Source organism: Capra hircus, chromosome 27, assembly GCF_001704415.2.
Source record: "Capra hircus breed San Clemente chromosome 27, ASM170441v1, whole genome shotgun sequence".
Classification (NCBI taxonomy): Eukaryota; Metazoa; Chordata; class Mammalia; order Artiodactyla; family Bovidae; genus Capra; species Capra hircus.
Window position 1 is genome coordinate 16413548 of NC_030834.1, and position 24234 is coordinate 16437781.

The 24234-nt window shown below is 42.5% G+C and overlaps 2 protein-coding genes across 5 annotated transcripts; one reads left to right on the plus strand and one right to left on the minus strand.

The window, feature by feature from the left end:
- On the plus strand, positions 2306–14233 carry TTI2 (TELO2 interacting protein 2). 4 transcript variants are annotated; one of them, XR_001917371.1, is made up of 9 exons: positions 2306–2602; positions 3038–4244; positions 5344–5530; positions 6135–6227; positions 8140–8327; positions 8400–8543; positions 10627–10789; positions 11643–11826; positions 13438–14233. XR_001917371.1 is itself a non-coding variant. In XM_018042005.1 (8 exons), exons 2-8 carry the CDS (start codon positions 3598–3600, stop codon positions 11745–11747), a joined length of 1527 nt encoding a protein of 508 aa, XP_017897494.1. In that variant the 5' UTR covers positions 2306–2602; positions 3038–3597; the 3' UTR covers positions 11748–11856. The 4 variants fall into 4 exon arrangements, 1 of the variants encoding a protein (XP_017897494.1); XR_001297373.2 differs by having other exon boundaries at positions 10627–11826; XM_018042005.1 differs by lacking the exon at positions 13438–14233 and having other exon boundaries at positions 11643–11856.
- Positions 9988–21485, minus strand: MAK16 (MAK16 homolog). The gene is made up of 10 exons (XM_005698819.3): positions 21102–21485; positions 18551–18600; positions 18349–18458; positions 18179–18243; positions 17831–17982; positions 17055–17109; positions 14251–14325; positions 13406–13519; positions 12630–12695; positions 9988–12462 (listed from the first exon to the last, which is right to left on the minus strand). Exons 1-10 carry the CDS (start codon positions 21114–21116, stop codon positions 12268–12270), a joined length of 897 nt encoding a protein of 298 aa, XP_005698876.1. The 5' UTR covers positions 21117–21485; the 3' UTR covers positions 9988–12267.

The window sequence follows — 24234 nt, forward strand, 5'->3', positions numbered from 1 at the left end:
GGCCTTTAAATTGTGAATCTGGACACAAGAGCTGCTCATAACCGTTGGATTATCATTACTTATTGACCTTTTCAGTGAACACAGTTAGTATATATTTATTTTATTGAATAAGAAAAATTAATGATTAATCACACTACCACTGCCGATTCAAATATTCGCTTATGAAATTTACACCTAACTTCATTGATTTCATACTTGCATATCTTTATCTTTCACCAAAGATCTGGTTTCTAACAACATTGACTTCTTTGCTACTTTATATGCACAAAATATGTAAAATATACATGCAACAGCATCTAAATAACAATACCAGTATTATTACTAACAACTACTGTTACTGAATGCAGCTTGGTTTTTCTGCCATTCTCTTCTGTTCTTAGGCTATATCACACTAAGGATATACAGCCAAAATCATCAGTTTTAAAGTCAGTTTCTTATTTTTCCATGTGTTATGCCAGTAACTTGAAATATACTTTCATTCATGGCGTTTTTTTCCTTTGTAGGAAGTGCTTTGCCATTTTCTTTTAAAAATAATTACATATTTACAAGATCCCAAAGTCAAAACTGAGTATAAGACCTGAGTAGATCAAAAGAAGTCTAGCTTCCACACCCATGGTTTTCACCTTGTTCTTTTAAGTAGCCCTTTTAAAAATTAGTGTGCAATTTCTTCTTCTATTGCTGCTTTTAAAAAATGTGAGCAAATGCACCACATCTTTTTTAGGAAATAGGCAACATATACGTGATGCATGCTTTTGTTTTTTGACCGAACTGCACAGCGTGTGGAATTTTAGTTCCCCCACCCAGAATGGAACCCACTCCCTCTGCGTTGGGCATGCAGTCTTAACCAATGGACCCCAGGGAAGTCCCTCAGCCTTGATTTTTTTCACTTAACAATATATCCTAGGGTTCTGTGGCCTCCACAGAGATGGTCTTCATTCCTTTGTTCAGCTGCACAGACCTGCATTGTGTGGGTGTAAGGTGCTTTATTCAGCCAGTCCTCTGTGGATGGACTTGTGGGTTCAACAAACATTCATTGCATGACTAAATTGTGCCAGGCACTGGAGATAAAGCCATGGTCTCTGGCTTCCGGAAACTCAGTTTGCAGAGAGGGTGAGCTCTTGCAATGCAAGTACTTTCCTCATAAGGAATTAACTTGGATCCACTTAGCACAAGGGGAATGTGGAACAGAGCAGACAGGGTCTAGCAAAGGAGGGGTACAATAATGGTCTGTGGATTGCCATCTTGCTCCCATAGGGGCCAATATCTGATATGGGAAAATCCCCTTGGGAGGACTTTTTAATCAATGTTGGATATTGCTAAGAAAACCATCAGTGCCACCAATTGGTCAGAGAAAAGAAGGTCGGTTGAATGGGAGAGCACAAGGGTCCTAACCATAAAATTCCCCTAAAAGGAGGAAATAAAAGTTAATACAGAAGCTGTGGTTTAACAATAAGAACTGACACCTGTATTAAATTTACAAGAGACTAGGGATTGCTCTGAGCCGCGTACATTTAACTTCTTTATTTCTCATAACATTCCTAAGAAGTAGGCAGTATTACAACCCACAGAGAAGTTACTGAAATTTTGGCCAAGGTAGGGGGTGACGGTTGGGGGAGGAGGGGGTTGGAAGCAGGAAAGAATTGCAGACAAGATCTACAGATAGGGTGTTTGGTGTTTTTGAACTGCGGTGTTGGAGAAGACTCTGGAGAGTCCCTTAGACTGCAAAAAGATTAAACCAGTCCATCCTAAAGGAAATCAATCCTGAGTATTCATTGAAAGAACTGATGCTGAAGCTCCAATACTTTGGCCACCTGATGCGAAGAACGGACTCACTGTAAAAGACCCTGATGCTGGGAAAGACTGAAGGCGGGAAGAGAAGGCGAGAACAGGGTTGGCATGGTTGCATGTCCTCACCTGCTGGATGCACGTGAGTTTGAGCAAGCTCTGGGAGTTGGTGATGGACAGATACCTGGCGTGCTGCAGTCCATGCGGTAGCAGAGCCAGTCGAGACGGAGCGATGGCATGACAAGTAGTGCCCTGTCCATGGAGGAATGAAAGTCCTTCAAGTTTCCCCTCACCCTAATCACGCTCTGGGGACCGGCACCTGCTCTTGACACCGCCCCACGCCCCAAGATCTGCCTCAGGGCGGCCTAGGGGCTCAGAACCCAGAGGAATCCGAGAGACCGGAGGCGACCTGATGGGCACACCGCGGAGACTAAGCCGGCCCTCGGGGCTGCGTGGGTTTGCGCAGCGACCCAAGGCCTCCCTCTAGAGGCGGCCCAGGAGGCTCTCCGACGCGCCCCCGCCCCCGGGTGTCCGCCGCGCGTTTCTCCGCGCGCGCTCCCGCCCACGCCTGGGCACAAACGGAGTGTGCTTCCCCGGATTCCTACTGCACGATGTAAGTCACGGGAAATCACCCGGCAAATTCCCAGACCAGCCCCTGAGAAACGCGGGAATCGACTTTCACGCCGGGAACCCACTGCATCAGTGGCCGGCGCTTTTCCGGCAACTTCGGCTGGCGGCCCCGCCCCGACAGTCGCGGGGACACAGGCGGGCAAGCGCCTGACGCCCTACTCTCGCAACTCTTCAACGTTCCCTGCGGGTGAGTTTCCCCAGAGAACTGCGACTACGCGCGCTAAATGTCTCTCAAAAGTTGACGTCAAACCAGAATAAAAACAACAGTGCGCGTACTAAATATCTAAAAAAGCATCAACCACAAAGACACAACTAGTTTATAAGGCTTTCTTGTAATTATAAATGATCCTCTTAGTTCACGTCAGACGGGTAATGTGCCGGTGTCGTAACAAGGTTTAGCGGGGAGGCACATGTCACGCAGCAGCGTGAACACCCAATCATCACGCTCATGAACTACAAAAGGATCGGCTTCATTAGTTGATTAAAGCGCTCCAGGGACGGGCCCACTAACTTTTCACGAAGGATGACAGATGTAGGATTATTTATTTATACTTGCATATAAAATCCTGTACATTTTATCACCGTCACCGACATTCCGTGTTATTTCTTTTGTTTCTACCAGTAGGCGGGAACAGAAAGAAAAGATCTAGGGGGGGGTTAATTCCCCATGCAAAATCCTCCTCACGGCTCCACCCTTTTTGACCCTGGGACGCCATTGCTTTACGATCGTCGGTCGTGAAATGACGGAGCGTTGCTGCGGTAATGGCGGAAGCTAGACTTCTGCTTTGCGGCAATGATGTTGGCTGAGTCGGATCCTGACACGCCCAGGCGCGCCGGAAGGGCTTCAGGTAACGGTGGCCGTGTGAATATCGTGCGTATAGGGTTTATTTCTTAAACTTTTTTTTTTTTTAAGTCTTCAGAAAGGCAAGAGTAACTTCCCTTTTCCATTTTGGGAATCAGACTCTGTTACTTCCAGAGAGACCTCTTCCCCTCATCTTTTCCTTTATGTCTTTACTCTTCTGCACGTTAGACCGTCTCTCCCCGCGGTCCTCCTAGACGTCTCACCGTTTTGATTTTTTTTTTTTTTCTGTGCTTTTCGAGAATCCTAGCCCCCGAGGTGATCTTTCCTCCCGCTCTGTAGCGGATCCCCGGCCGCCTCCGTCCGCGTTCTCTGTCTGAGGGATGGAGCCTCACGGCCCTCGGGAATCCCCACCTTGGGAGGGTTCTTCCTTGCCCGGAGTATGGCCTTCCTCCGCCCTCGGGCAGGCCTTCTCCCAGATCTTGCACCAGTTTGCCGGCCAGGAATCCCGACGGGGCAAGGCCAGAAGTGCAGCTCTTGAGGACCTCGCTGCTCTGCTCGAAGCTAAAGAATGTGATCGGTTATTTGAGGGGAGTGACGCCTCGCTCCGTGGAATGCCCGAAATGCTGGGGCAGGTGGCAAAAGCCCTAGGGAAGTATGCAGCCCCTGCAGAGGAGCCGGAAGGGAGAGGTGACCGCCACTCCGAAGTGGCGGAGAAAGCGGCGGCAGTTGCGTTACTGTTTCTTCAGCTCTTGAGGAAGGTCGAGGCCGCCAAGAATTCCTTGGTTTGCCCTGCGTGGAAGACAAGCCTCCGTCCCTTGGCAGGACCCATCTATGTTTTTGCGGTCACACACAGCTTGGAGCAACCGTGGACCAGCCCAAGATCTCAAGAGGTCGCTGGACAGGTGCTCGCCTTATTGCTTCAGGTCACTGAATGTAGTTCTGTGGCTGGATTCCTCCACGGAGAAAATGAAGACGAGAAAGGGAGATTTACTGTGATCATGGGGCTTCTCAAACCCGATTTGAATAAGTGAGTACTCTTGCCAATAAATGCCATCAACTTGAGTATCAGCCTAATATTTTAGAAGGCTGGAGCTCAAAGGAGTCTTGTTTTTTCATCACTAAGATGAGGTAGTTTAATAGCAGGTCTCTTAAGGCCCAGAAAGATTGTGATTTGCTATAAATGACATTAAGTAGGTAGTGGCAAATTCGACGTTAGAACCCAGGTCTTCGGACTCGATTTTCCAGTCCTGACAACTGCCCAGCAATTGGAAGTTCTGTCCCATTTATTTAGAGTTAACTTTCTTTAGTTAGGTGGGGTTAGGGAGTTGGAGATTTAAAGGTAAGGTTTAAATTTAAACTGAGGGGTATTGAAACTCATCGCTGTTTATTAGATGTAGTAGTGATGTTTGGTGGCTCAGTGGTAAAGAATCCGCCTGCCAATGCAGGAGACGCAGAAGACACAGGTTCGATCCCTGGGTGGGAAAGATCTCCTGGAGAAGGAAATGTCAGCCCACTCCTGTATTCTTGCCTAGGAAGTCCCATGGACAGAGGAGCCTGGCGGGCCACAGTCCGTGGGGTTGCAGAGTCGGACACAACAACTAAACAACAACAATGGAGTTAAAAGACAGTTTTGAGGCAGTCTAGTGCTGGTTTTTATTGCTTTGGAATAGGACCAGTTTCATTGTTTGTAATATAAAGATAACATTACCTGTTACACTGTGTTTGAAGATTGGTTGAGTAATGTATTACTTTATAAGTTATAAATTGCTGTTTGAATGTTGAATCATTTGCTCCCTTATAGTAATAATAATGTTACCGAAGGCATTTTCTGTCCACCTCTCTCCCTTCTGAAGACTTTCTCACTGTAACCACCATCACCACAGATTCTTTACATAGCTGTGGCTGTAACTGGCTCCTTCTCCTTCGATATGCTTTAGGCCCAGAGCCCTGGGTAATAAATGTATTTAGTGTAAGTTCTGTAAGTTACTTTGATCTAAATCTTAAAAATGTATGTTATAACATCAAGAGTTACCTTATGTGGGACATTTTTTTTCCAAGTCCAAGAAAATACATTGAGCTTCACCGGGACACCATGTCACTTAATGTGGTTTCACATTTCCATTTAGGGACTCCTGGAAGAATAACCCAGCCACCAAATACGTTTTCTCATGGACTCTGCAAAAGGTCACTCGACCCTGGCTGAGCCAACATCTGGAAAGAATACTTCCTCCATCATTGCTCATCTCAGATGACTATCAGACTGAAAACAAAATCCTGGGTGTCCATTGCCTCCATCACATTGTGCTTAACGTGGTGAGTGACCTCCGCTCTCTGGCGTGTGTATTGACGGCACAGACTGAGTCTTCTTGGCCATTCCTCATTCACGATGTCACCATTTTATTGTTGCTTGTATTTATATCTTTCATTCACTATTAATGCTGTTATGTGACTCAGTTCAATAATTTATATTTTTGCCTATATTTTCCTCTACCAACCTAGTAACTTGTGAGGTGAAGTGAAAGTCTGTCAGTTGTGTCCAACTCTTTGTGACCCCCATATACCATAGCCTGGCAGGCTCCTCTGTCCACGGGATTTCCCAGGCAAGAATACAAGTAGCTTGTATCTCAGAGGTGATATATATAGGAAACATAGACCATTGTCAGACTGAAGAACCAGACTTTGACTAATTAACAACTGACTTTCAAGGAACAAAAAATTGAGAAGCTGAAAGGGATTATACCCAAATGTGTAACCTATTACTCAAGGAAACTTTTTTCTTCTGTGTATTATGGAGCTTTTGAAATATACACAGAAATAGAGTAGTGTAATGAATCCTATGTACCATGTTCAGTCTCAAAATTTATCAACATTTTGCCAGCCTTGGGAAGCTTTAATTGGGTAATTTGTCTGATTGCAGCCAGCTGCTGATTTGCTGCAGTACAACAGGGCTCAGGTCCTCTACCACGCCCTTTTCAACCACCTGTACGCACGGGAACACCACCTCATTCAGGTAATTGTAAGATTTGCTCATAACGCTAAGTCTGAGCCTTCAAATTTGAGTAGAAGGTGGCATTATGTGAATAAGAATAGTTGGTAGCATTTTTCTCTTTTTGGAAAGTGGGGATGATAACTGAGAGCCACTAACAAGTTGAAAATACGGGGATAGCTGGACTTGCCTGGTGGTACAGTGGTCAGGAGTCTGCCTGCCAATGGAGGGGACACAGGTTCGATTCCTGGCCCAGGAAGATCCCACATGCTGCAGAGCACCTAAGCCCCTGTGCCACAGTCTCTGAGCCTGCGCTCTAGAGCCCTTGGGCTGCAACTACTGAAGTCAGTATACCTGGAGCCCGCGCTCCGCAACAAGAGAATGCAACCTGATTGAAAAGTGAGTTTATTGCAATGAAGAGTAGCCTTGGCAGTCTGCAACTAGAGAAAGCCCTTGAGCAGCAACAAAGGTCCAGCACAGGCAAAAATACATACATTTTAAAAAAGAAAATGGGGATAGCAAATAGCTAGTGAAAATGGCTCAGTACCAAAGAGGCATCCATGTTTCTGAGCCTGCACAGAAAAGCCAGTGTTTTGTCTTCATCTGGGTCAATTATATATCACTTGGGGGCAGTTTTATGTCTGAAAAAGTTCTGGTTTTAAAAAAGATTTTTTTTTTGGTAGTCTCTCACCTATTTATGAACAAGAGAGAGACGGGTTCTTTTCCTCCCTCTGCCCTCTGCTTCCTTTTTTTTCTTTTTAGCCTCATGGCTTTTAGGATCTTTGTTCCCCCCACCAGGGCTTAAACCCTGGCCCCAGCAATGGAAGTGCAGAATCCTAACCACTGGACCACCAGGGAACTCTCGAGTAAGTTCTATTTTTATTAAGTGTCCTTCCTTCTGGGCTGCTTTTATATCAGTACAGACATGGGGAACTCTTTGTAAGTTGGGTGTCATTTGCTGTTTCATCCAGTAGACACTGAGTACCTATTGTGTGCCAGTAACCATTGTAGGTTCCAAGATTGAACGAGTCAGGCAAGGTTTCTGGCTTTAAGAAATCCTTTGCAGACACATTTATGTAAATATATACACTGTAAATATAAACGCAGTAGAGAGTAATCAAGGTCTGTATAAAATGCAGTAGGTGTTTAGCGATAGGCAGCTAACGAGGTTTGGTGGTATTGGGGTGTTTTAAGAGGATCTGGTAAGGAGGTGATATTTGCTTATAAAGAATGAGTTAGAATTTCTGGGGGATATTGTGTGGGGAGAGGTGCCGAGACCATTCTGAAGTCAAGAAACAAGTTACGTAAAATTAGAGTTAGAAATAACCTTGTTTCTTATTTTAGGCCAGATAGTCTCCCTCCTCCTACCTCAGCCTGCCCCTTTCTTTTTAAAATATTGTTTTAGGTTTTGAGAATCTAGACTATCCTAAAAGCCAGGAAGGTTAGGGCTCTTGGAATGGTGGTTAAAAAGTAAGAGAAAAAGCAAAGATCCTGGGAGAGCTAAAAGGGATTGCATGGATACTGAAACTTCAGATAGGTTGGTCAAAACTGGATACAAATAGAGTCATCTTAGATTCTGTTTGGGAGAGGTCTTATAGTAGATATTATACTTGTAAATATCAACTTAGGTATTTAGTGACAATAGACTGAGACTCCTAAATTCTGGATTAAAGTCTTAGCTCTGCTCCATTTTATAGATTAGCAAAGAACAGTCCTAGGAGATGTTAACTTGAGACTGTCTGATGGAAATAAAGAATGTTTAAAAAGTTTGAAAATATAAAGTACTACATTATACTTAATGTATTATTACTAGCATCTTTTAGAATTCTGACATGGACACTGAGGATGGTAGATGAGTGGAAGCTGCAAGAGAAATCATTGAGTGTTATGACTACCAACTGGTGAACTACAGCTCCTTTCTCTTCCTTCCTCCTAGGCTGTGCTCCTGTGTCTGCTGGATTTATTCCCCATCCTGGAGAAAGCCCTGCACTGGAAGGGAGATGGGGCCCGACCCACCACACAGTGTGATGAGGTCCTGCAGTTGATCCTGACGCACATGGAGCCCGAGCACCGCCTTCTCTTACGTAGGACTTACGCGAGAAACCTACCAGCTTTTGTGAAAAGGTGAGTCCCTGAGCAGCTGGGTCTGGCCATTCTCAACTTCACTCTTCATCACATCTTCTCTGTTGTCGTTAGGTTGGGGATCTTAACTGCCCGGCACTTGAAAAGGCTGGAGCGAGTCATCATTGGTTACTTGGAGGTATATGATGGACCCGAGGAGGAGGCCAGATTGAAGATACTGGAAACCCTAAAACTTGTCCTGCAGTATACTTGGCCCAGGTATGACAGCCAGCAGTCAGGTGTGCTAAGGGGCAAAACTCCACCCATACTCCCTGCAGAACTTGCCCAGATGTATGTCCAGTACAAAGTATTAAGGACATGCTGTACAGATGAATACCTCCCATTTTCTATACCAGTTGGACTTTAAACTGTGAGAGTGGCATTGACAAGATATACACTCAGTTCCTTCAGGTGGACATCTCTATTTACAAGGCCTGTTCGCAGTGCTACAGTAGACATACTTAACTTTGTTCACCCTTTGGTTTCTTAAGCCTAATTAAGAACAGAGCACTTCCAGCACATCACTGGACATGTGTGATCAGAATGCTGATTTGGGATACATTTGCTTAGCATTCCAACTCTGGCTCAAAGGAGGTATCATGAACAGCAAGCTGGAACCCAAACATTTGAGTCTGCAAAAGGCTGTCTTGCAGGAAACGTTCAGTTGCTTAGTCATGTCTGACTCTTTACGACCCCATGGACTGAAGCACGCCAGGCTTCCCTGTCGTTTACTATCTCCCATAGTTTGCTCAAACTCTTGTCTGTTGAATCAGTGATACTATCTAACCGTCTCATTTTCTGCCACCCAATGCTCCTTTTACCTTCAGTCTTCCCCAGTATCTGGGCTTTTTCCAGTGAGTCTGAATGAGATAACAAGACTTAACTGGGCACGAGTCCCAGTACCTTAGCAACACGTATGTGTCTGTTCTGAACTGTATTCTCTCATCTCCTTATAATGTACCCCAGAATCACATTTGTACCCAGGTTGCATTTATTTACTTACTGTCTCTCTCCTCTGCTGAACTCTAAGCTCCAGGAAGATGGAAGATCACTCTAGTATACCGAGAACTCCAAGATTTACTCAGAACCTGGTATTGTTTACTGTTTAGTCACTAAGTCATGTCTGACTCTTTTGCAGCCCCATGGACCCCTGCCAGGCTTCTCTGTCCATGGGATTTTCTAGGCAGGAATACTGGAGTGGGTTGCCATTTCCTCCTCCAGAGGATCTTCCCAACCCAGGGAATCCTCCTGAGCCAGGGATTGAACCCAAGGCTCCTGCATTGACAGGTGGATTCTTTACTACTGAGCCACCAGGGAAAGCCCAGTACCAAGTACATGGATATTTCAGAAGTGACTGGAATAAATGGATGAATGAAACTGAATCAATACAGATACTAAGTAGAAGAAGTCAAGAAAATGTGGAGAGGTCAGAAAACGAATGTGAAGTATAGAGGGGGCGAGCTCTGGGGAGTGGAACGCAGAGCCAACTGTGTTGAAGGAAGACAGGTGAAGTGCTGAATAGCACCCACGTTACTGGAAACCACTTAATGGTTTTCAGATCAAGATGAAGGGTGTAAACTTTTCTTCTCCCAGTCACATTTCTGCCCAGAAATGTGGTTTATTTTTATTTCCACACTACAAGTTAAAATTTTCCGCTTCCTTAGGGCTTTTTAGTTTTTTAATTGTGGTTAAAAAATACATAAAGTTTACCATTTTCAAGTGTATGATTCAGTGGCATTAAGCGCATTTACGACTTTACATAATCACCATCATAAAAATTTTTAGAAAGGCAAAGTAGAAGTAAATAGAGACAGGGCCTAACTGGTGGTAATCTAGGATCTAGCATTAAAGTGACAGAAAAGTTAAATCAACACTGAATTCTCAGAAGCCAAGCTTATTTCTCTCACTGTATCTTTAACCTCCAGGCCAAAGACCACATCCAAGCTAAAGAACTATGGGCCGTTTCCTGTTCTCTGGCCAAAAGTATAGGCCCCTGGTAGGGAGGGCCCAGTTCTCCCTTTTCAGGAGAGCTGTTTCCTAACAGTGAAACCACCAGCTTCCGGAGGGCAGCCAGGTGTTCTTGGGCATGCCAGTGTGTGGGCAGTGTGCTGTGGAGAGAACCAGCAGGCTTGGAGTTCAGAAATCTGGAGTCTGGTCTCTCGTTCTGCTTTCAGCTCTATGGTCTTAAACTTGGACTTCAGTTCCTTGCTTTATGAAATGAGGGCTTTCATATCTCAGATCCCTTTTTCAGTTTTAATATCCTGATTCAGAGTATGAATACCACGTTTCTTCTTGATTCCAGAGTCTCCTGTAGACTTGTGGTCTTACTGAAGGCTCTCTTGAAACTGATATGTGACGTAGCAAGGGATTCAAGCCTCACACCCGAGAGTGTTAAGAGTGCCTTGTTAGAAGAGGCCACCAACTGCCTGATTCTCCTGGACCGCTGTGCTTCGGGACGGGTGAAGGTAAGGGACCGTCCACTGCTCGGTTTCGGTGAGGCCTTGACATCCTCAGGCAATTTCTGTGATCGTTTCGTGCCTGACCAAGTCTGTAATTGGACATGGAAGGTTCTAGTCTCTACCTCTGAGTCTTTTAGCCTTCAGCAGAGTTTGATCAATACCTTATTCTCCCTTTAAAGCTATTCAGGACTTTTTAGATGAAAAGGCAAGAGGATCAGTGGATGCTTCTGGAGCTAGGAGAGAGAATGGGCAAAAGGATCATGATCAAGAGTTTGCAAAATGGTAATTCTGTTCTAGTGGTCCGAATGAAAAGAAAAAGTAAAAATAATGGTCTGTAATCCACTAAGGAATAATTTAGGTAGAGTAAGTAATTCAGGTAACAGAAATGTTTCCAGTTTTTCAGAGGCAACGATGTTTTCCACATACTTTATTTATCCATGTGGGAATTCTTCCTTTGGTCTCATATTCCACAGAAGTTTACTTTTCCAAGCCATCGCATATAACAGCTGTGTGTCCATGTATACATAATTTATAAATCATTGTCTCAAAATCTTCAATTTAAAGTTATAGGCAGCATGAAAAAAAATTAACATCCTAAAAATATTGAGGGACACTATATTCATCTTGGCTTTTTACCTCAAGCAGTTTTCAAGCCCTAGATCTAATCTGCTTCATGCTGGCTGGCAGAAAGCTGCTGCTTCGTGAGCCAGTAGGACATTTCCAGTTCCCAGCGTCACACCAGTTCTGTGAACTGCCCTAGTGTCATCAGTTCTTTCCTTCTTTGAGTCTGATACCAAGAACGAACCACTAAGGTGAAGTAACAATCAGAAAAACAAGCCTGTTTGGTTTCACGTTTCAGGGTCTCCTGGCTAAAATCCCCCACAGCTGTGAAGACAGTCAGGTGGGGAACTGCATCCGAAGAGTGCAACAGCTTTCTGAAGGCGCTCCCTGCGACGCAACTTAAGACTTGTATTACTTTCCTGAAGAGGAAAGGGTTGTCTTTCTCTTCCAGTTGTTTTCAATGGAATTATTTCAGGCAAAAGGTATATTTATACTAAACATTATAACTTAGACCTTCTCGTTCCTTCTTTTTAACTCCCACAGAAGTAGGGAAAGGAGAATGTGAACAAATGGAATCTGGACATTTCTAAATAAAGGGGTGGGGGAGGCATGCAAGGGGGAGGATGCCAAGGAAACGGGTGAATGGGTAACACTTAAATTTAGAAATATTTATACCCACAGACTCATCCCTTATGCTTCTTGGGCTCAAGCTGTTACTTCAGTACATGTCATGTAACAATGCTATAAAAATATTCACAATTTAGGCTTTTCTCCACTCCCTCCTTGCTCCACAGAACTAGCATAAATATTAAAAACACAAATATTGTGTTAAAAAACAAGAAGAGCAAAACCCAGAAGTGTTATGTGTTTAAGATGTAAAAAAGGAAGATGTTCAGTCCTCTTTACAAGTGTCTGAAGGGAAGTCACGTGGTTCTGGCCTTGGCCACGGGCTCTGTCTCTTGCTCGTACTCTATCTCTACGTAGGCTCTTTTCCTCCTCAAAGGCCCCTTCAGAGGCGTTTTGCCTTTGTGTTTGGCATCAAGGGTTTTTTCTTCTTCTTCACTGGAGGATTTATCATCCTGATCTTCATCACTGCTGGCGTCCAGTTTATCCATATCCTAACACGTGAAGGGGAAAAAAAAAGACACTAGATTCATTCCCCAAACTCCTGTCTCTGTTCTATTTAGAACTAAAATTAGATAATTTACCTGTTCTGTGTGATCCGAACCTCCACCCCCCATTTTTGGTTGGAGCCAAAGGACAGTTTTTTACCCATGAACCTCACCTCAAAATCACTTAGGTCACTCTCATCCACTTCATCATCTTCCACAAACTCTCTTTTGCCCACATCCTAAAATAAAACTAACCATTAGGTTCAAGATACATAATGAGAATTCAGCTTAGACATCTAGTTTTATTCTTTGATAAGTACATCAGTAACAAAAACACAATGAGGGAATGGTTACTAGGCAACCAAATCAACTTATTTCTTTAGGGATATCAATTCTCATGCCTAATTTAAATCATCAGAGAGAAAAACATCCTCATTTTAATTGGTTAAAATCAGTATATAGGAACAAACAATTCTTTACACATTCAACTAAAACTATTCATTTCAAATATTAAAAACTAGATTACTAATAGGGAAAATATACCTGTGTCCCTATGCAAGTCTCCTGCGAATCAATTTGTTAAGTCTGCCCCTTTCCCAAAAATACTATCACTTAAGTACTTTCTGTATTTAACATAAGATTAAACCCTTGGTAAATTTCAGTAGGTTCCTTAATGTTATGTTCCCTTAGGCAATAAGGACTCTTTGTCACCGTGCAGGAAAAATTTTAGACGGCTACTCAGTAAAATTAAATTGTCAACATGTGGTTTATTGGCTGAACCTGGAGAACAAAGAAGCCACTACTGAACCAAATTAATAAATCACGATAGGAAATGAGTGACCAGATAACTATTTTCTAGTTAGAGAACTGAAAATGATATTCTCTATTACATAAAAATAGATCTAATCCTACAGATTACTGTTTGACAGAGCAAAAACACAAAGCTTACTTCTTCATCTTCTTCATCATCTTTTTCCTCAGCATCTGAAGAGTCACTCTCTGCCTCCTGCTGTTCCAGGGCCTTGTCGAAGGCGTGGATGGGGAAGTTGTAGATGTCACCGTACTGAAGAAAAGAAACATGGGTCAGCTTTCGCCATGTTTGACCTTGTGCATCAAGTCCACTCTCCAACCAGCATATTGTTTTTATCAGTGATTAAATAAAAACATTTAGTTTGATAAGTAATAGTACTATATTATGTTCAAGCCTAGAGCCAGTGATGTCTTTAAAAAACCCATATTTGACATTTAAATAATCAGCAGTTAATACCAAACTGGTAACTTCTATCAAGGATGGACGCCAGATGAGTTAAAATTTAATAGTATATAAAACCCATGGATTGAAACAAATGTAGTTTTACCAACAAAGAGGAAATAAGGTTTAAAAAGCATTATTTTATTCATGTTGTCTCTTTAAGTGACATTCATTTTTCAAAAGAGAATAAAAATTCATTTTAAAGAACCTTAAAATTCAACCTAGGATGAATACGCAGGAGGATCAAAGCTGTGTGGCTTTTGTAGAGACCTGGAATTGCTGTGTTTGGAGGAGGGGTTGGGAATAATGGCCAAAAGGAAAGGTCTCCAAACTCGAGTATCAAGGGTTAACTGCAGTAGTTTACATGCTTGCATTACAAGCCAGAGCTAATATGATATTTATTTTATTCCAGGAATAAAATCAAGGTAAGGCTCTTTCTAACATCTTTAAAAATAAACCCCATTTCCAACTAGTCCCATATCTCCTAGCATATTTCCACCTAAAAAATAAAATCTGTACCCCAAAGTCTCTAGCTTTCTCACCGTATCCTGTTTCAGTCTCTCCAGCAACTCTTTTTCGATGGCATTGTCCAGCTGAGCAGCTATTAATGCCTTTTCCTGTAACAGAAAAAGAACAAACCCATTTACTTCATTAGTACTCACTGTTCAGCCTATAGAAGGGAAGAAACCAAGTTTTTATGGGAAAGACGTAGTTGCCTTTTCCCTCTTGCTGTAACAGAACTTCTGCCTGTCCAACCAGATGTATTTTTTCCTTGTCAAACTTTTGAAATCTTTCGACTTAAAAAATTCCTACGGTTTTATGAATAGATTTCTAAATTAACTTCTAACAGAGTCTTTGATAAAGCAAATTGGTATACAAACACTTAAAATATTTCAGAAAATTAGCAACCCTGAAGCAAGACTATAGAAGCTGCAAAAAAGGACCAGAGACCTTCACTCATTTACATTTTCTAAGGCCACAGATATGACATGTTAGAAAAGAAGATAAAAAAATCTCTTCCTTTTCCTGCTGTATAAATCAGGGAACTATATTAAATATCCTGTGATAAACCATAAAAACAATATTATATGTGTAACTGAAGCACTGCTGTACAGCAGAAATTAACACAATACTATAAATCAGACATACTTGAACAAAATAAATCTCTTCCTTTAGTGATTTCTTATAGGTGGTGATACATGGTATCTCTACCTTTACAAAACTGAAACATAAAAACCAAAATGTAGCCTCAATCTACCTTTTTCCCCAAAGAGTGCATTAAGATGATAGTGGAAATCTCAGAGGATGTTAGCCTTACACTCTGAAGCTGTGTTACAATGAACAGTGCGCAGGATCAGTTACAAAGGAGCTGGGGGCTCACAGAGCAATGAAGAGGTTATTATGATGTTCTACATTTTTCTCTAAAGTGGGTGCTTACATCTCAGGGGTGATCTACTGAGATGTAGGAACCAAATGCGCAAAACTTCTGTAAATATTTTTTCTTTAAAATACTACACAAAGAGCATGAAAGTGGTGATCTCATTCAGATTCTTGCAGCATATAGCTATTTGGTTAAGTTTGCTTGGTTACGTGGCTCTATAGATGATAGTGAATAGTTTGCAATAAGATAGGCAGTAGTTATATATGCTGGTTATTTAATGGTTTAGCACTTGAGTCACAGAACTTAAAGAACCATGCATTTTTCTCACACAGACACACACACACATCGTTCAGATTTGTCTTTTCTAAGATAAAAAATGGCTGTCAGTGGTATGTAATATAAAGAATTTTGACAAGGAAGATGAAAACTAGCCACATTTAAACAAAGGTGTCTGCATAATTGGTGGTGGAGAATGAAAAGTGAACAGCAAGTACGAAATGCAGGCACTCAACAATACCCTCCTTTCTCTGTCTCTGAGCTCTATCACCTATGACAGCCCTTAGAGGCAAATTTCACTTTGCTGAGAACCAGACCTTCACTACATCACAAACTATTATTTAAATATATCTACAGCACAAGTGTACATGTATAATAACATTTGTAAATAATATATTGGGCAGCAAATGTTCAAAAATTTTATTGATGGAGTGATCAAAAAAGTTTGGAGACCAGTGACTCAGGCTTGAAATGCAGAACTCTTATGTGATTAATGGAAACAAAAGCATCAAGATTACTAAGGCTGTTTCTTGACAGGATATGACAAATGATGAGGTACGTGTTTGTGGATGTGGGATGAGCAAAGCAAATACTTAAACTGACTGAAAATGTGAACCTGTCAGGAAGACCTAATTCCAGGTCTTAAAAGAGTAAGAATGTTCAGTCTGAGTGAGGTCCCATGCGGCGGACAGGGAGACTGCTCTCTTCCACAAAGGCTGGAATTTCCCGACTAGATTTTCCACGGTTGGCACAATATTACCATCACTGTTGACTACTTCAGTAACAAAGCTGCCTAGTTTAGTTCAGAGAAACAAATAATCTCAATCCCTTACCAGCAATTTCAGAACCCCCAAAGCTCAATATGGGCTTCTCTGGTAGCTCAGGTGGTAAGGAATCCACCAACAATGAGGGAGACCCTGGTTCAATTCCTGGATTGGGAAGTCCTAGAGAAGGGATAGGATACCCACTCCAGTATTCTTGGGCTTCCCAGGTGGCTCAGATGGTAAAGAATCTACCTGCAATGCGGGAGACCTAGGTTCGATCCCTGGGTTGGGAAGATCCCCAGAGGAGACAGCAACCCACTCTAGTATTCTTGCCTAGAGAATCCCCTTGGACAGAGGAGCTGGGTGGGCTAAAGTCCATGGGGCCACAAAGAGTCAGACACGACTGAGTGACTAAGCACAGCACAGTGCTCAATTCAGAGGTCTAATATGACCCAGACTGGCATGAGGCTACTTAAAAGTTTTTTTCAAAAAATTCCACCTACCGTAAATTTATCTAGTGAAACACTGTTATATATCACTGTACAACTACTAGTGTGTGTGACTAGAATACTCAAAATTAGCTGAGAGTAAAATGTAAAATATAAGATGGGCAACACATAACAGGATTCTAAATCTGAAATCCCTGATTCAAAAATTTCAGACAAGGAGCTTTGAATCTCTGTTGAAGGTATTCTTCCTGTTTCATATTACAAATGTCCCTGAAGCACCCACATTTTATCCGGCCCTGAGAGTCATAATCTTCAGATACAGAATACCAGATACCATATGCAATTAACACTGTTGTCTATTATTAGGGCGTGAACAGTTCACAAACAGTGGTGACTGAACGGTTCTCATGAGCCCTGCTTATACACCCCTACTCTTCAGTGAACATGTAGACGTGACTATCAGAACAATAAGTTACCTCTCTTCGTTTTTCCCTCCGCTCCACCTTCTTACTCAAAGGAACAAGTTTTCTCCTATGGGAAATAAAACACATGATCAGAAAACACGTTCCTTTATTTAAAAAATGAGAAGAAAAAAGGACTGGAATTGATTTTGTAGGGCTCACCTCAATATAGCAAGATTATATACTAAAATATCCTTGATAATGCTATAAAGTCAAGCAATTTTACATATATTTGACAGACATGTTTCACATACATGGCTGTTTTTGTTTCTTTAGGCATTCTGAGATCTCTGAGGGCATTCACAATGCTGAAGATTAACGCTTCTGTGAACTACAAGAAAAGAACTTTCTAGAGAAGTGACATCTCTAGCTTTCTCTGCAGGTCACAGTGAGAAAGCATTAGGGCTATCACTCCTTAAAGAAGGCATGCAATTAATTGTGTGGATTTCATATCACTTTAAAAAATTAGTTTTCAGTGAACCCAGAGTGAAGTTCTTACACTCATTTTAAATTCTCTAATTTTAGGATTCCCTCAGGGTTATAAAGACAATTTTCTGAAGCTGATTTTCAGACAGGAAGGGGATAATCAAGCTGTACTATACGCTTTTAAAATCCTGCAAAATCAAAGGGCACAATTTTAATTTGTGGTAAAACTGCTGCTGGTTAGCACTTCATTAAAAATTACCCAAAGCTGAACTTAAAAGAAAGCATTTCTAGAGGTTTCACCATCTCTCAGCTTTCATAATATGATGCATGCAAGGACATTTAAAAAATGAATGATCAATACTTACTGTCGCTTAAGTGTAAGTTTTCGAATTCGAATTAGATACTGGGTGATCTTGGTGAATCTCTGCTTACATTTGTGTCGAATGAAACGGGGCCAGTAAATTAGGTTTTCATCTATTTGCTCCAGTGCTTTCTCATAGTTTTTATGAAGCCGGACCTGTTGAACAGATTAACAGAAGCATGATGAACGAGGATAAATGATCAGGTCTTCACTGTTAATGACACCCATGGGGCCTCTTAGAGGCCTTCAACTCCAGGAGTTTAAGGTAGATGTGGTCAAGGAAGAGAGAAAAAGCGTGTGGCCTTTCTGCTGTTGCTCAATGGTCATGGTAATTTAATACCCCAAGTCTTACCCGTTCCCACAGACGCCTGGGGAAAGCTGCTCGCTCTATAACCTTCATATACAAGTAGCACTGTCCTGCAGAATACAGTAAATACTTTGATTATTATTTGCAGAGAGACTAAAGAGCATCCTTTTAAAAGCTGCTGAGTACTTCTCATGAAGCTAAACCTGAGGAGTTACCTTTCTCTTCTTTGATAGTGGCATACTGACTGTTTGCCAGGGGACAGGATGACCGATTACACAATCCAGTCAGGCTATATTCATTTCTGCAGAAACTCTGAGTCTTGGTTCTAGAATAAGAGGGAAAGAACCAAAATTATAAGATGGGTTACCAAGAGGGTAACTGAAAGAATCTCTGTTCAAGCTGAAAATCTAGACTCACCTTATTTTGAAAGAACAAAATTGCTTGTTTCCTAGTGTATCCCAGATAACCTGTAAGAGAAAAGTAGAAATCCATTTCAATTGCTCTCACCTAACAGATGCCACATTAATCCAAGAAAACAATGCCCTAGGGCAGCGCCCAGCTTTACTGAGAAAAAGTCTCTGAGGAATGAGGACAAAGTGCTTTGTAAAATAGTCTGATTTATTTGTTATTTTACACAAGTAACAGATTCTTACAGGAAAAGTAAATACAAATTAACAATAACCATAACCTTACTGCCCAGAGATATAATTTCATTAGTATTTTATAAATAGTTGTATGTTACACCAACTAATATGCCTACATGGATATTTTGAACCATATGAGTTTGCAGTATGTATATATAAACTATATTATATATATGTAATAGTTATTTTCCTTTTTTACTTAATATGTTCATTATCCATTGTGAAAGGCTGCACAGTACTAGGTTTTTAGATATAGCTTCCCTGGTGGCTCAGAGGTTAAAGCGTCTGCCTGGAATGAGGGAGACCTGGGTTCGATCCCTGGGTTGGGAAGATCCCCTGGAGAAGGAAACGGCAACCCATTCTAGTACTCTTGCCTGGAGAATCCCATGGAGGGCGGAGCCTGGTAGGCTACGGTCCATGGGGTCACAAAGAGTCGGACATGACTGAGTGACTTTACTTACTTTACTTTCCATGATTTTATCTCACTGAGGACAAGGAAGATCATCTACCGTCTTCCACTAACTCGTGTTCTATATTCATTTGGCACTTAATGTACACTTAGTAGTTACGTAAGACACTGACATTTCAAAGTCCTGACACACAGGAGGTACTCAAGCACATGCTGAATGAAGGAAGGTACAGTCCTTAAAGAGTGTTCTCTATCTAGTTAGAAAGATACAAAACATCGAGCAGCAGTCGTTGCTAAATACCACAATAGAGGTGTATAAGTGCCTGAGAACCTTTGAGTGAGCTGCCTTGAGGAGCTGGGAAAGGGCTCTAGAGAAGTTAAAGGGAAAAACACAAATAAGTGCTAAAGAATGAAACATTTTTGGAACCTTATGGGACCTGTTTGGTGAGGGACGGTAGGAAACAGGTACAAGGAAAAGAAACTGGAAAAGCAGGAGCTAGTTCTGGTGTGTTGCTTTAAATTTCATCTCAAAGTTGAAGACTCCCAAACTGTCATCTCCTAGTCAGACTTCTAAAGCACCAGATTCGTATATACATCCAGCTGCCTACTTGACATCTCTGCCTGAATGTCTGAAAGGCCTCAAACACATTAGCAGGTCCAAATGGAGGTTCCAATTCCACACCTCTCAAAAGAATACCTTCCCTAGTCTTCCCCACATCCATAAACAGAATCACCATTGAACAGCCTGTTCAAATCCAAAAGCCCCTTGATTTCTTCCCTCTCCTCATCACACCACAACCAAGTCTTGCCAGTTACACTGATAAAACAGATCTCAAGCCCATCCACTTCTTTTCATGACCGGTACTACCTTAGTTGAACCGACTTTCATCACGCTGTAGTCCCCTTGCTTTCATTCCTTCCCTCCTTTCATAGGACAGAAAAGTTCACAAATGCAAGTCAGATGTCATGTCACATTAAAACCTTTAAAACACCTCCTTCAAGACTCTACATGATCTTGTCCTGCAAAGACATCCAGCTTCACTACCTTTCTTCCCCTGACTCCTGTAACACAGTCACACGAATGTCCTTTACCACATTCCTTCTTTCTTACCTCCAGATCTTTGTACTATATTGTTCCTATGGCCCAGATTGATTGCTTTTCCCTCAGCCCCCAGTGGCGGTTCCTTCTCATCTTTCAGATCTCGGCTGAGTTATCTTCTATTCAGAGAAATCTTCTCTGATCCGAAGTGGTCTCTCATCACTCTCTATCACCCCGGTGTTTCTTTCATAGTAGTACTACACATTTCAATTGTATTTAATTCGTTCACGTGTTTACTGTCTCCCCTGCCAGAGCTCCAGGAAAGCAGAGGTCTTTTGCCTGGCTTAATAACAACCAAATTGCCAGTAATTACTACAACGCCTGGCACACTGTAGGCGCTTGAATATATTTCATACAAATAATGAATGAACCTAGGATGCTTCCAAAATTATGACGCGGGCAGAGTGGAGCAAAGGTAAAGGAAAAACCTAACACAGGGAAAGCAGGCTGAAGAGTAACGCGCACGTGGATGAAAAGCACGCTTAACTTTGCTATCTAAAGCTCACCATACCGTCCCCCACGCCGGCACCCACCCCTCGCCCCGCCGCCTCCCAAATTCCGAGGGACCACATGCAAAAGCCTCCCTTGCGAGGCACCAAGGGCCGTTTACAACGAACCCGGGGGCTGAGGTGCGGTGTGCGGTCCCCTGAACCCCGAAGGACCCGGGTAGACACGTGAGAGCCCCACGCTCGGAAATCAGGGCTCTGGAGGCCTCGCTTCCGGAGCCCCACGAGGCTAACGGGTGGCTCTTGAGTCTCCTAAAACAGGCGAGACACCCTGTGCAGAAAATCTGGGTGGCAGAGCATCAGGACTCACATCGTCCGACTGCATCTCGTCAGCAGTTCAACAGGTAGAGCCGGGTCAATTGAGAGAAGCAGCCATGCTGCTTCCGGATAATCACTTCCGCGAAGCCCAGTCTCGCCTATCGCGAGAGTTCTGATTTCGCGGCCTTGCAACAGCGGCTCCTGGCTGTGTAACCTTCGCGCTCGCCGCCGAGTCCCCGGGCTGTCCCCGCACACTCGTTCCGCCGGTTTCTCGTCCCCGGCTGGCCTTGGGACTGTCAACCCCTTTGAGGGTCCGTGCGAGGCCGCTCCTGAGCCGGCCGATTCCGATGTGAGAAGACGGGGGAGGCCAAGAGCGCCCCCTGTCGAGCCCGCGGTTTGTCGGTTCTCTGGAGAGTCGGCCGCCGGGACTTGGACGCGGGCTCGGGCTGCGCGCGGGGCGGTAAGCTAGGCTGTCGCTTCCTCGCCCCGTCTGTGGACCTCAGACGCGGTCTTTTAAGACGTAAAACCCTCTCTTCCGCACTTAACACGCATTTGCTTGGTGTGGAATTGGGTCCTGACTTGAAATTCATGCATCAGAGGATATTTCAAGAGCAACAGGTTTTTTCCACGCTCTTTCTTTTGACAAGGAAAGAAGAAAATCTTCACTAGTTCATACCGTTTTCCAAAAGGCCACGAAAAGAGTAAGAAAGGCACACGCTCAGAATAAAGATGGTCCTTGATTTGCATACCACGTTATAAAATAATTCAGTGTGTCATAAATAGTATAACTTCGTTGCATGCAGATGAAAACCAGGAATTGGAACCATCCTGTTAGAACGCATTGATATAGCACTGGGTTTTGAAGCCAAACTTATAAGAGGATAAAAACCTACTTCAGTTTACTGGATATTTGGGCGAGAGTCACTTAACCTTTAGCAAACTTAGGAGTATGCAAAGTCTAGAGGTATTACAATAGAGAAGAACAAGTCTGACTTCATATTGGATTCCACCCCCACCACGTCTGTATTCCATTGCTCTTTTTACTCCTTGATGACTAAAAGGATGTTGCCTATAGCCTGAAATATACAGGCTGGCCCATTCTCAAGGATCAGACCTTTAAAGGTGTAACACTTTCCCATTCATATAGAGAGAAAAAGTTGCAGAACAGAATAACACTTGTTGGAGACTCATGGGAACATCATGACCTGACCCACCTTGACAGCTAAAATAAAAGATTCTGGCACCAAAAAGTGTGCAACAACCAACCTAACCTTCCCTTTTTATAAAAAAGGCCTGAGTCCTCTACTCCATTATCTGGCTTTCCAAATAAAACTGCTATTCCTTACTTCAACAATTAATCTTTTTATTCATTGGCCTGTCTTGCAGCCAGCAGTAAGAGCTTGGACTCTGTAACAGTATGTTAAAAGTATGGTTTACATTGCTTCCTAAAAAACAGTGATCTTTCTTACTAGCCTATTGCCTTATACGAGACTGGTTTAGAGACCAGAGGAAAGTCATACTATAAATACACATACCCTTTTATGTTAGTAAAATCAAGTATAAAACAATGTGGAAGAACTGAAAAGCTGGATATTACCTAGACTACACTTACCACCTGGACTACAGCACTCTCTCTGAATTAAGTAGGAGAAATCGTGTGGGGTTTTTTTTTTTTTTCAAACTTTTTATCTTGTATTGCAAGAGACCCTGTTTAATTCCTGGATCGGGAAGATCCGCTGGAGAAGGGATAGGCTACCGGCTCCAGTATTCTGGCCTGGAGAATTCCATGGAGTGTTTAGTCCATGGGGTCACAGAGTTGGACAGGACTGAGAGACTTCCACTTTTGCTTTCATTCTTCCCCAACCCCCCTACCCATCCAGGCTGGCACACAGCATTGTGTAGAGTTCCATCTGCTGTATAATAGGTCTTTGGTAATGAGAAATGGTGTCTTTTTTCTCAGTTTGGTTTCATATAACACTGTCGCTGCTCACCACCACCGGGTGAGTTCTGTGAATATATTTTTAGCTGAGGTATAATTAACATGTATTAATTTCAGGACTATAACATAATGATTTGATGTTTATGTTGCAGAAGAGTCACCACCTTAAGTCTAGTTAACATTTATCACTATACATAGTTACAAATTTTCTTCTGGTGATGAAAAGTTTTTATTCTTTAGCAATTTTCAAATTTGCAACAGTGTGATAAATTATCAATACCATACTATTTATTATATATACATACCATGCTGAATATATATGTATATATACATATATGTGTGTGTATATATATGTCCCCTCCAATCATTTCATCCCCACCCCACCACTCCACCCCTCCCCTCTGGCCACCACCAATCTGTTCTCTGTAGCTATGAGCTCTGTTGTTTTGTTTTTAGATTCCATATATAAGTAAGATCATAGGGTATTTGCCTTTCTCTGGATTAATTCGCTTAGCGTTATGCTCTCAAGGTCTATCCATGTTCTTGCAAATGTCAGGGTTTCATTCTTTTTATGGCTGACTAATACACCATTGTTGGAGAAGGCAATGGCACCCCACTCCAGTACTCTCGCCTAGAGAATCCCATGGACAGAGGAGCCTGGTAGGCTACAGTCTATGGGGTTGCAAAGAGTCGGACACGACTGAGCGACTTCACTTTCACTTTTCACTTTAATGTACTGGAGAAGGAAATGGCAACCCACTCCAGTGTTCTTGCCTGGAGAATCCCAGGGATGGGGGAACCTGGTGGGCTGCTGTCTATGGGGTCGCACAGAGTCGGACACAACTGAAGTGACTTAGCAGTTAGCAATACTCCATTGTACATATATATGTATGTACATATATGCCGCATTTTCTTTTTAAATTCATCCATCACTAGACATGATTGTTTCCATACTTGGTTATTGTAAATAATATTGCAATGAATATGGGAGTGAGTCTATCTTTTTGAGTTAATGTTTTCATTTTCTTTGGATAAATACCCAGAAGTGGAATTACTGGATCATATAACTGGTTCTATTTTTAAATTTTGGAGGAACCTCCATACTGTTCATGGTGGCTGCACCAGTTGACATTCCTATCAGCAGTGTTCAAGGGTTCTTGAACATTTCTCCACATTGAGCATTTCTCTACATTTTCACCAACACTTGTTATTTCTTGTCTCTTTGATAACAGCCATTCTAACAGGT

Bases quoted from the DNA above. Each gene is read 5' to 3' on its own strand.
- TTI2 (XM_018042005.1), top strand. From the start codon at position 3,598: ATGGAGCCTCACGGCCCTCGGGAATCCCCACCTTGGGAGGGTTCTTCC. The intron at 5,531-6,134 runs GTGAGTGACCTC...GTCTGATTGCAG, and splicing joins ATCACATTGTGCTTAACGTG to CCAGCTGCTGATTTGCTGCA. The intron at 8,544-10,626 runs GTATGACAGCCA...TCTTGATTCCAG, and splicing joins CTGCAGTATACTTGGCCCAG to AGTCTCCTGTAGACTTGTGG.
- MAK16 (XM_005698819.3), bottom strand. The intron at 17,983-18,178 runs GTAAGACTTGGG...TCTGTTCAACAG, and splicing joins CCAGGCGTCTGTGGGAACGG to GTCCGGCTTCATAAAAACTA. The intron at 14,326-17,054 runs GTAACTTATTGT...TTTCTGTTACAG, and splicing joins GGAGGGAAAAACGAAGAGAG to GAAAAGGCATTAATAGCTGC.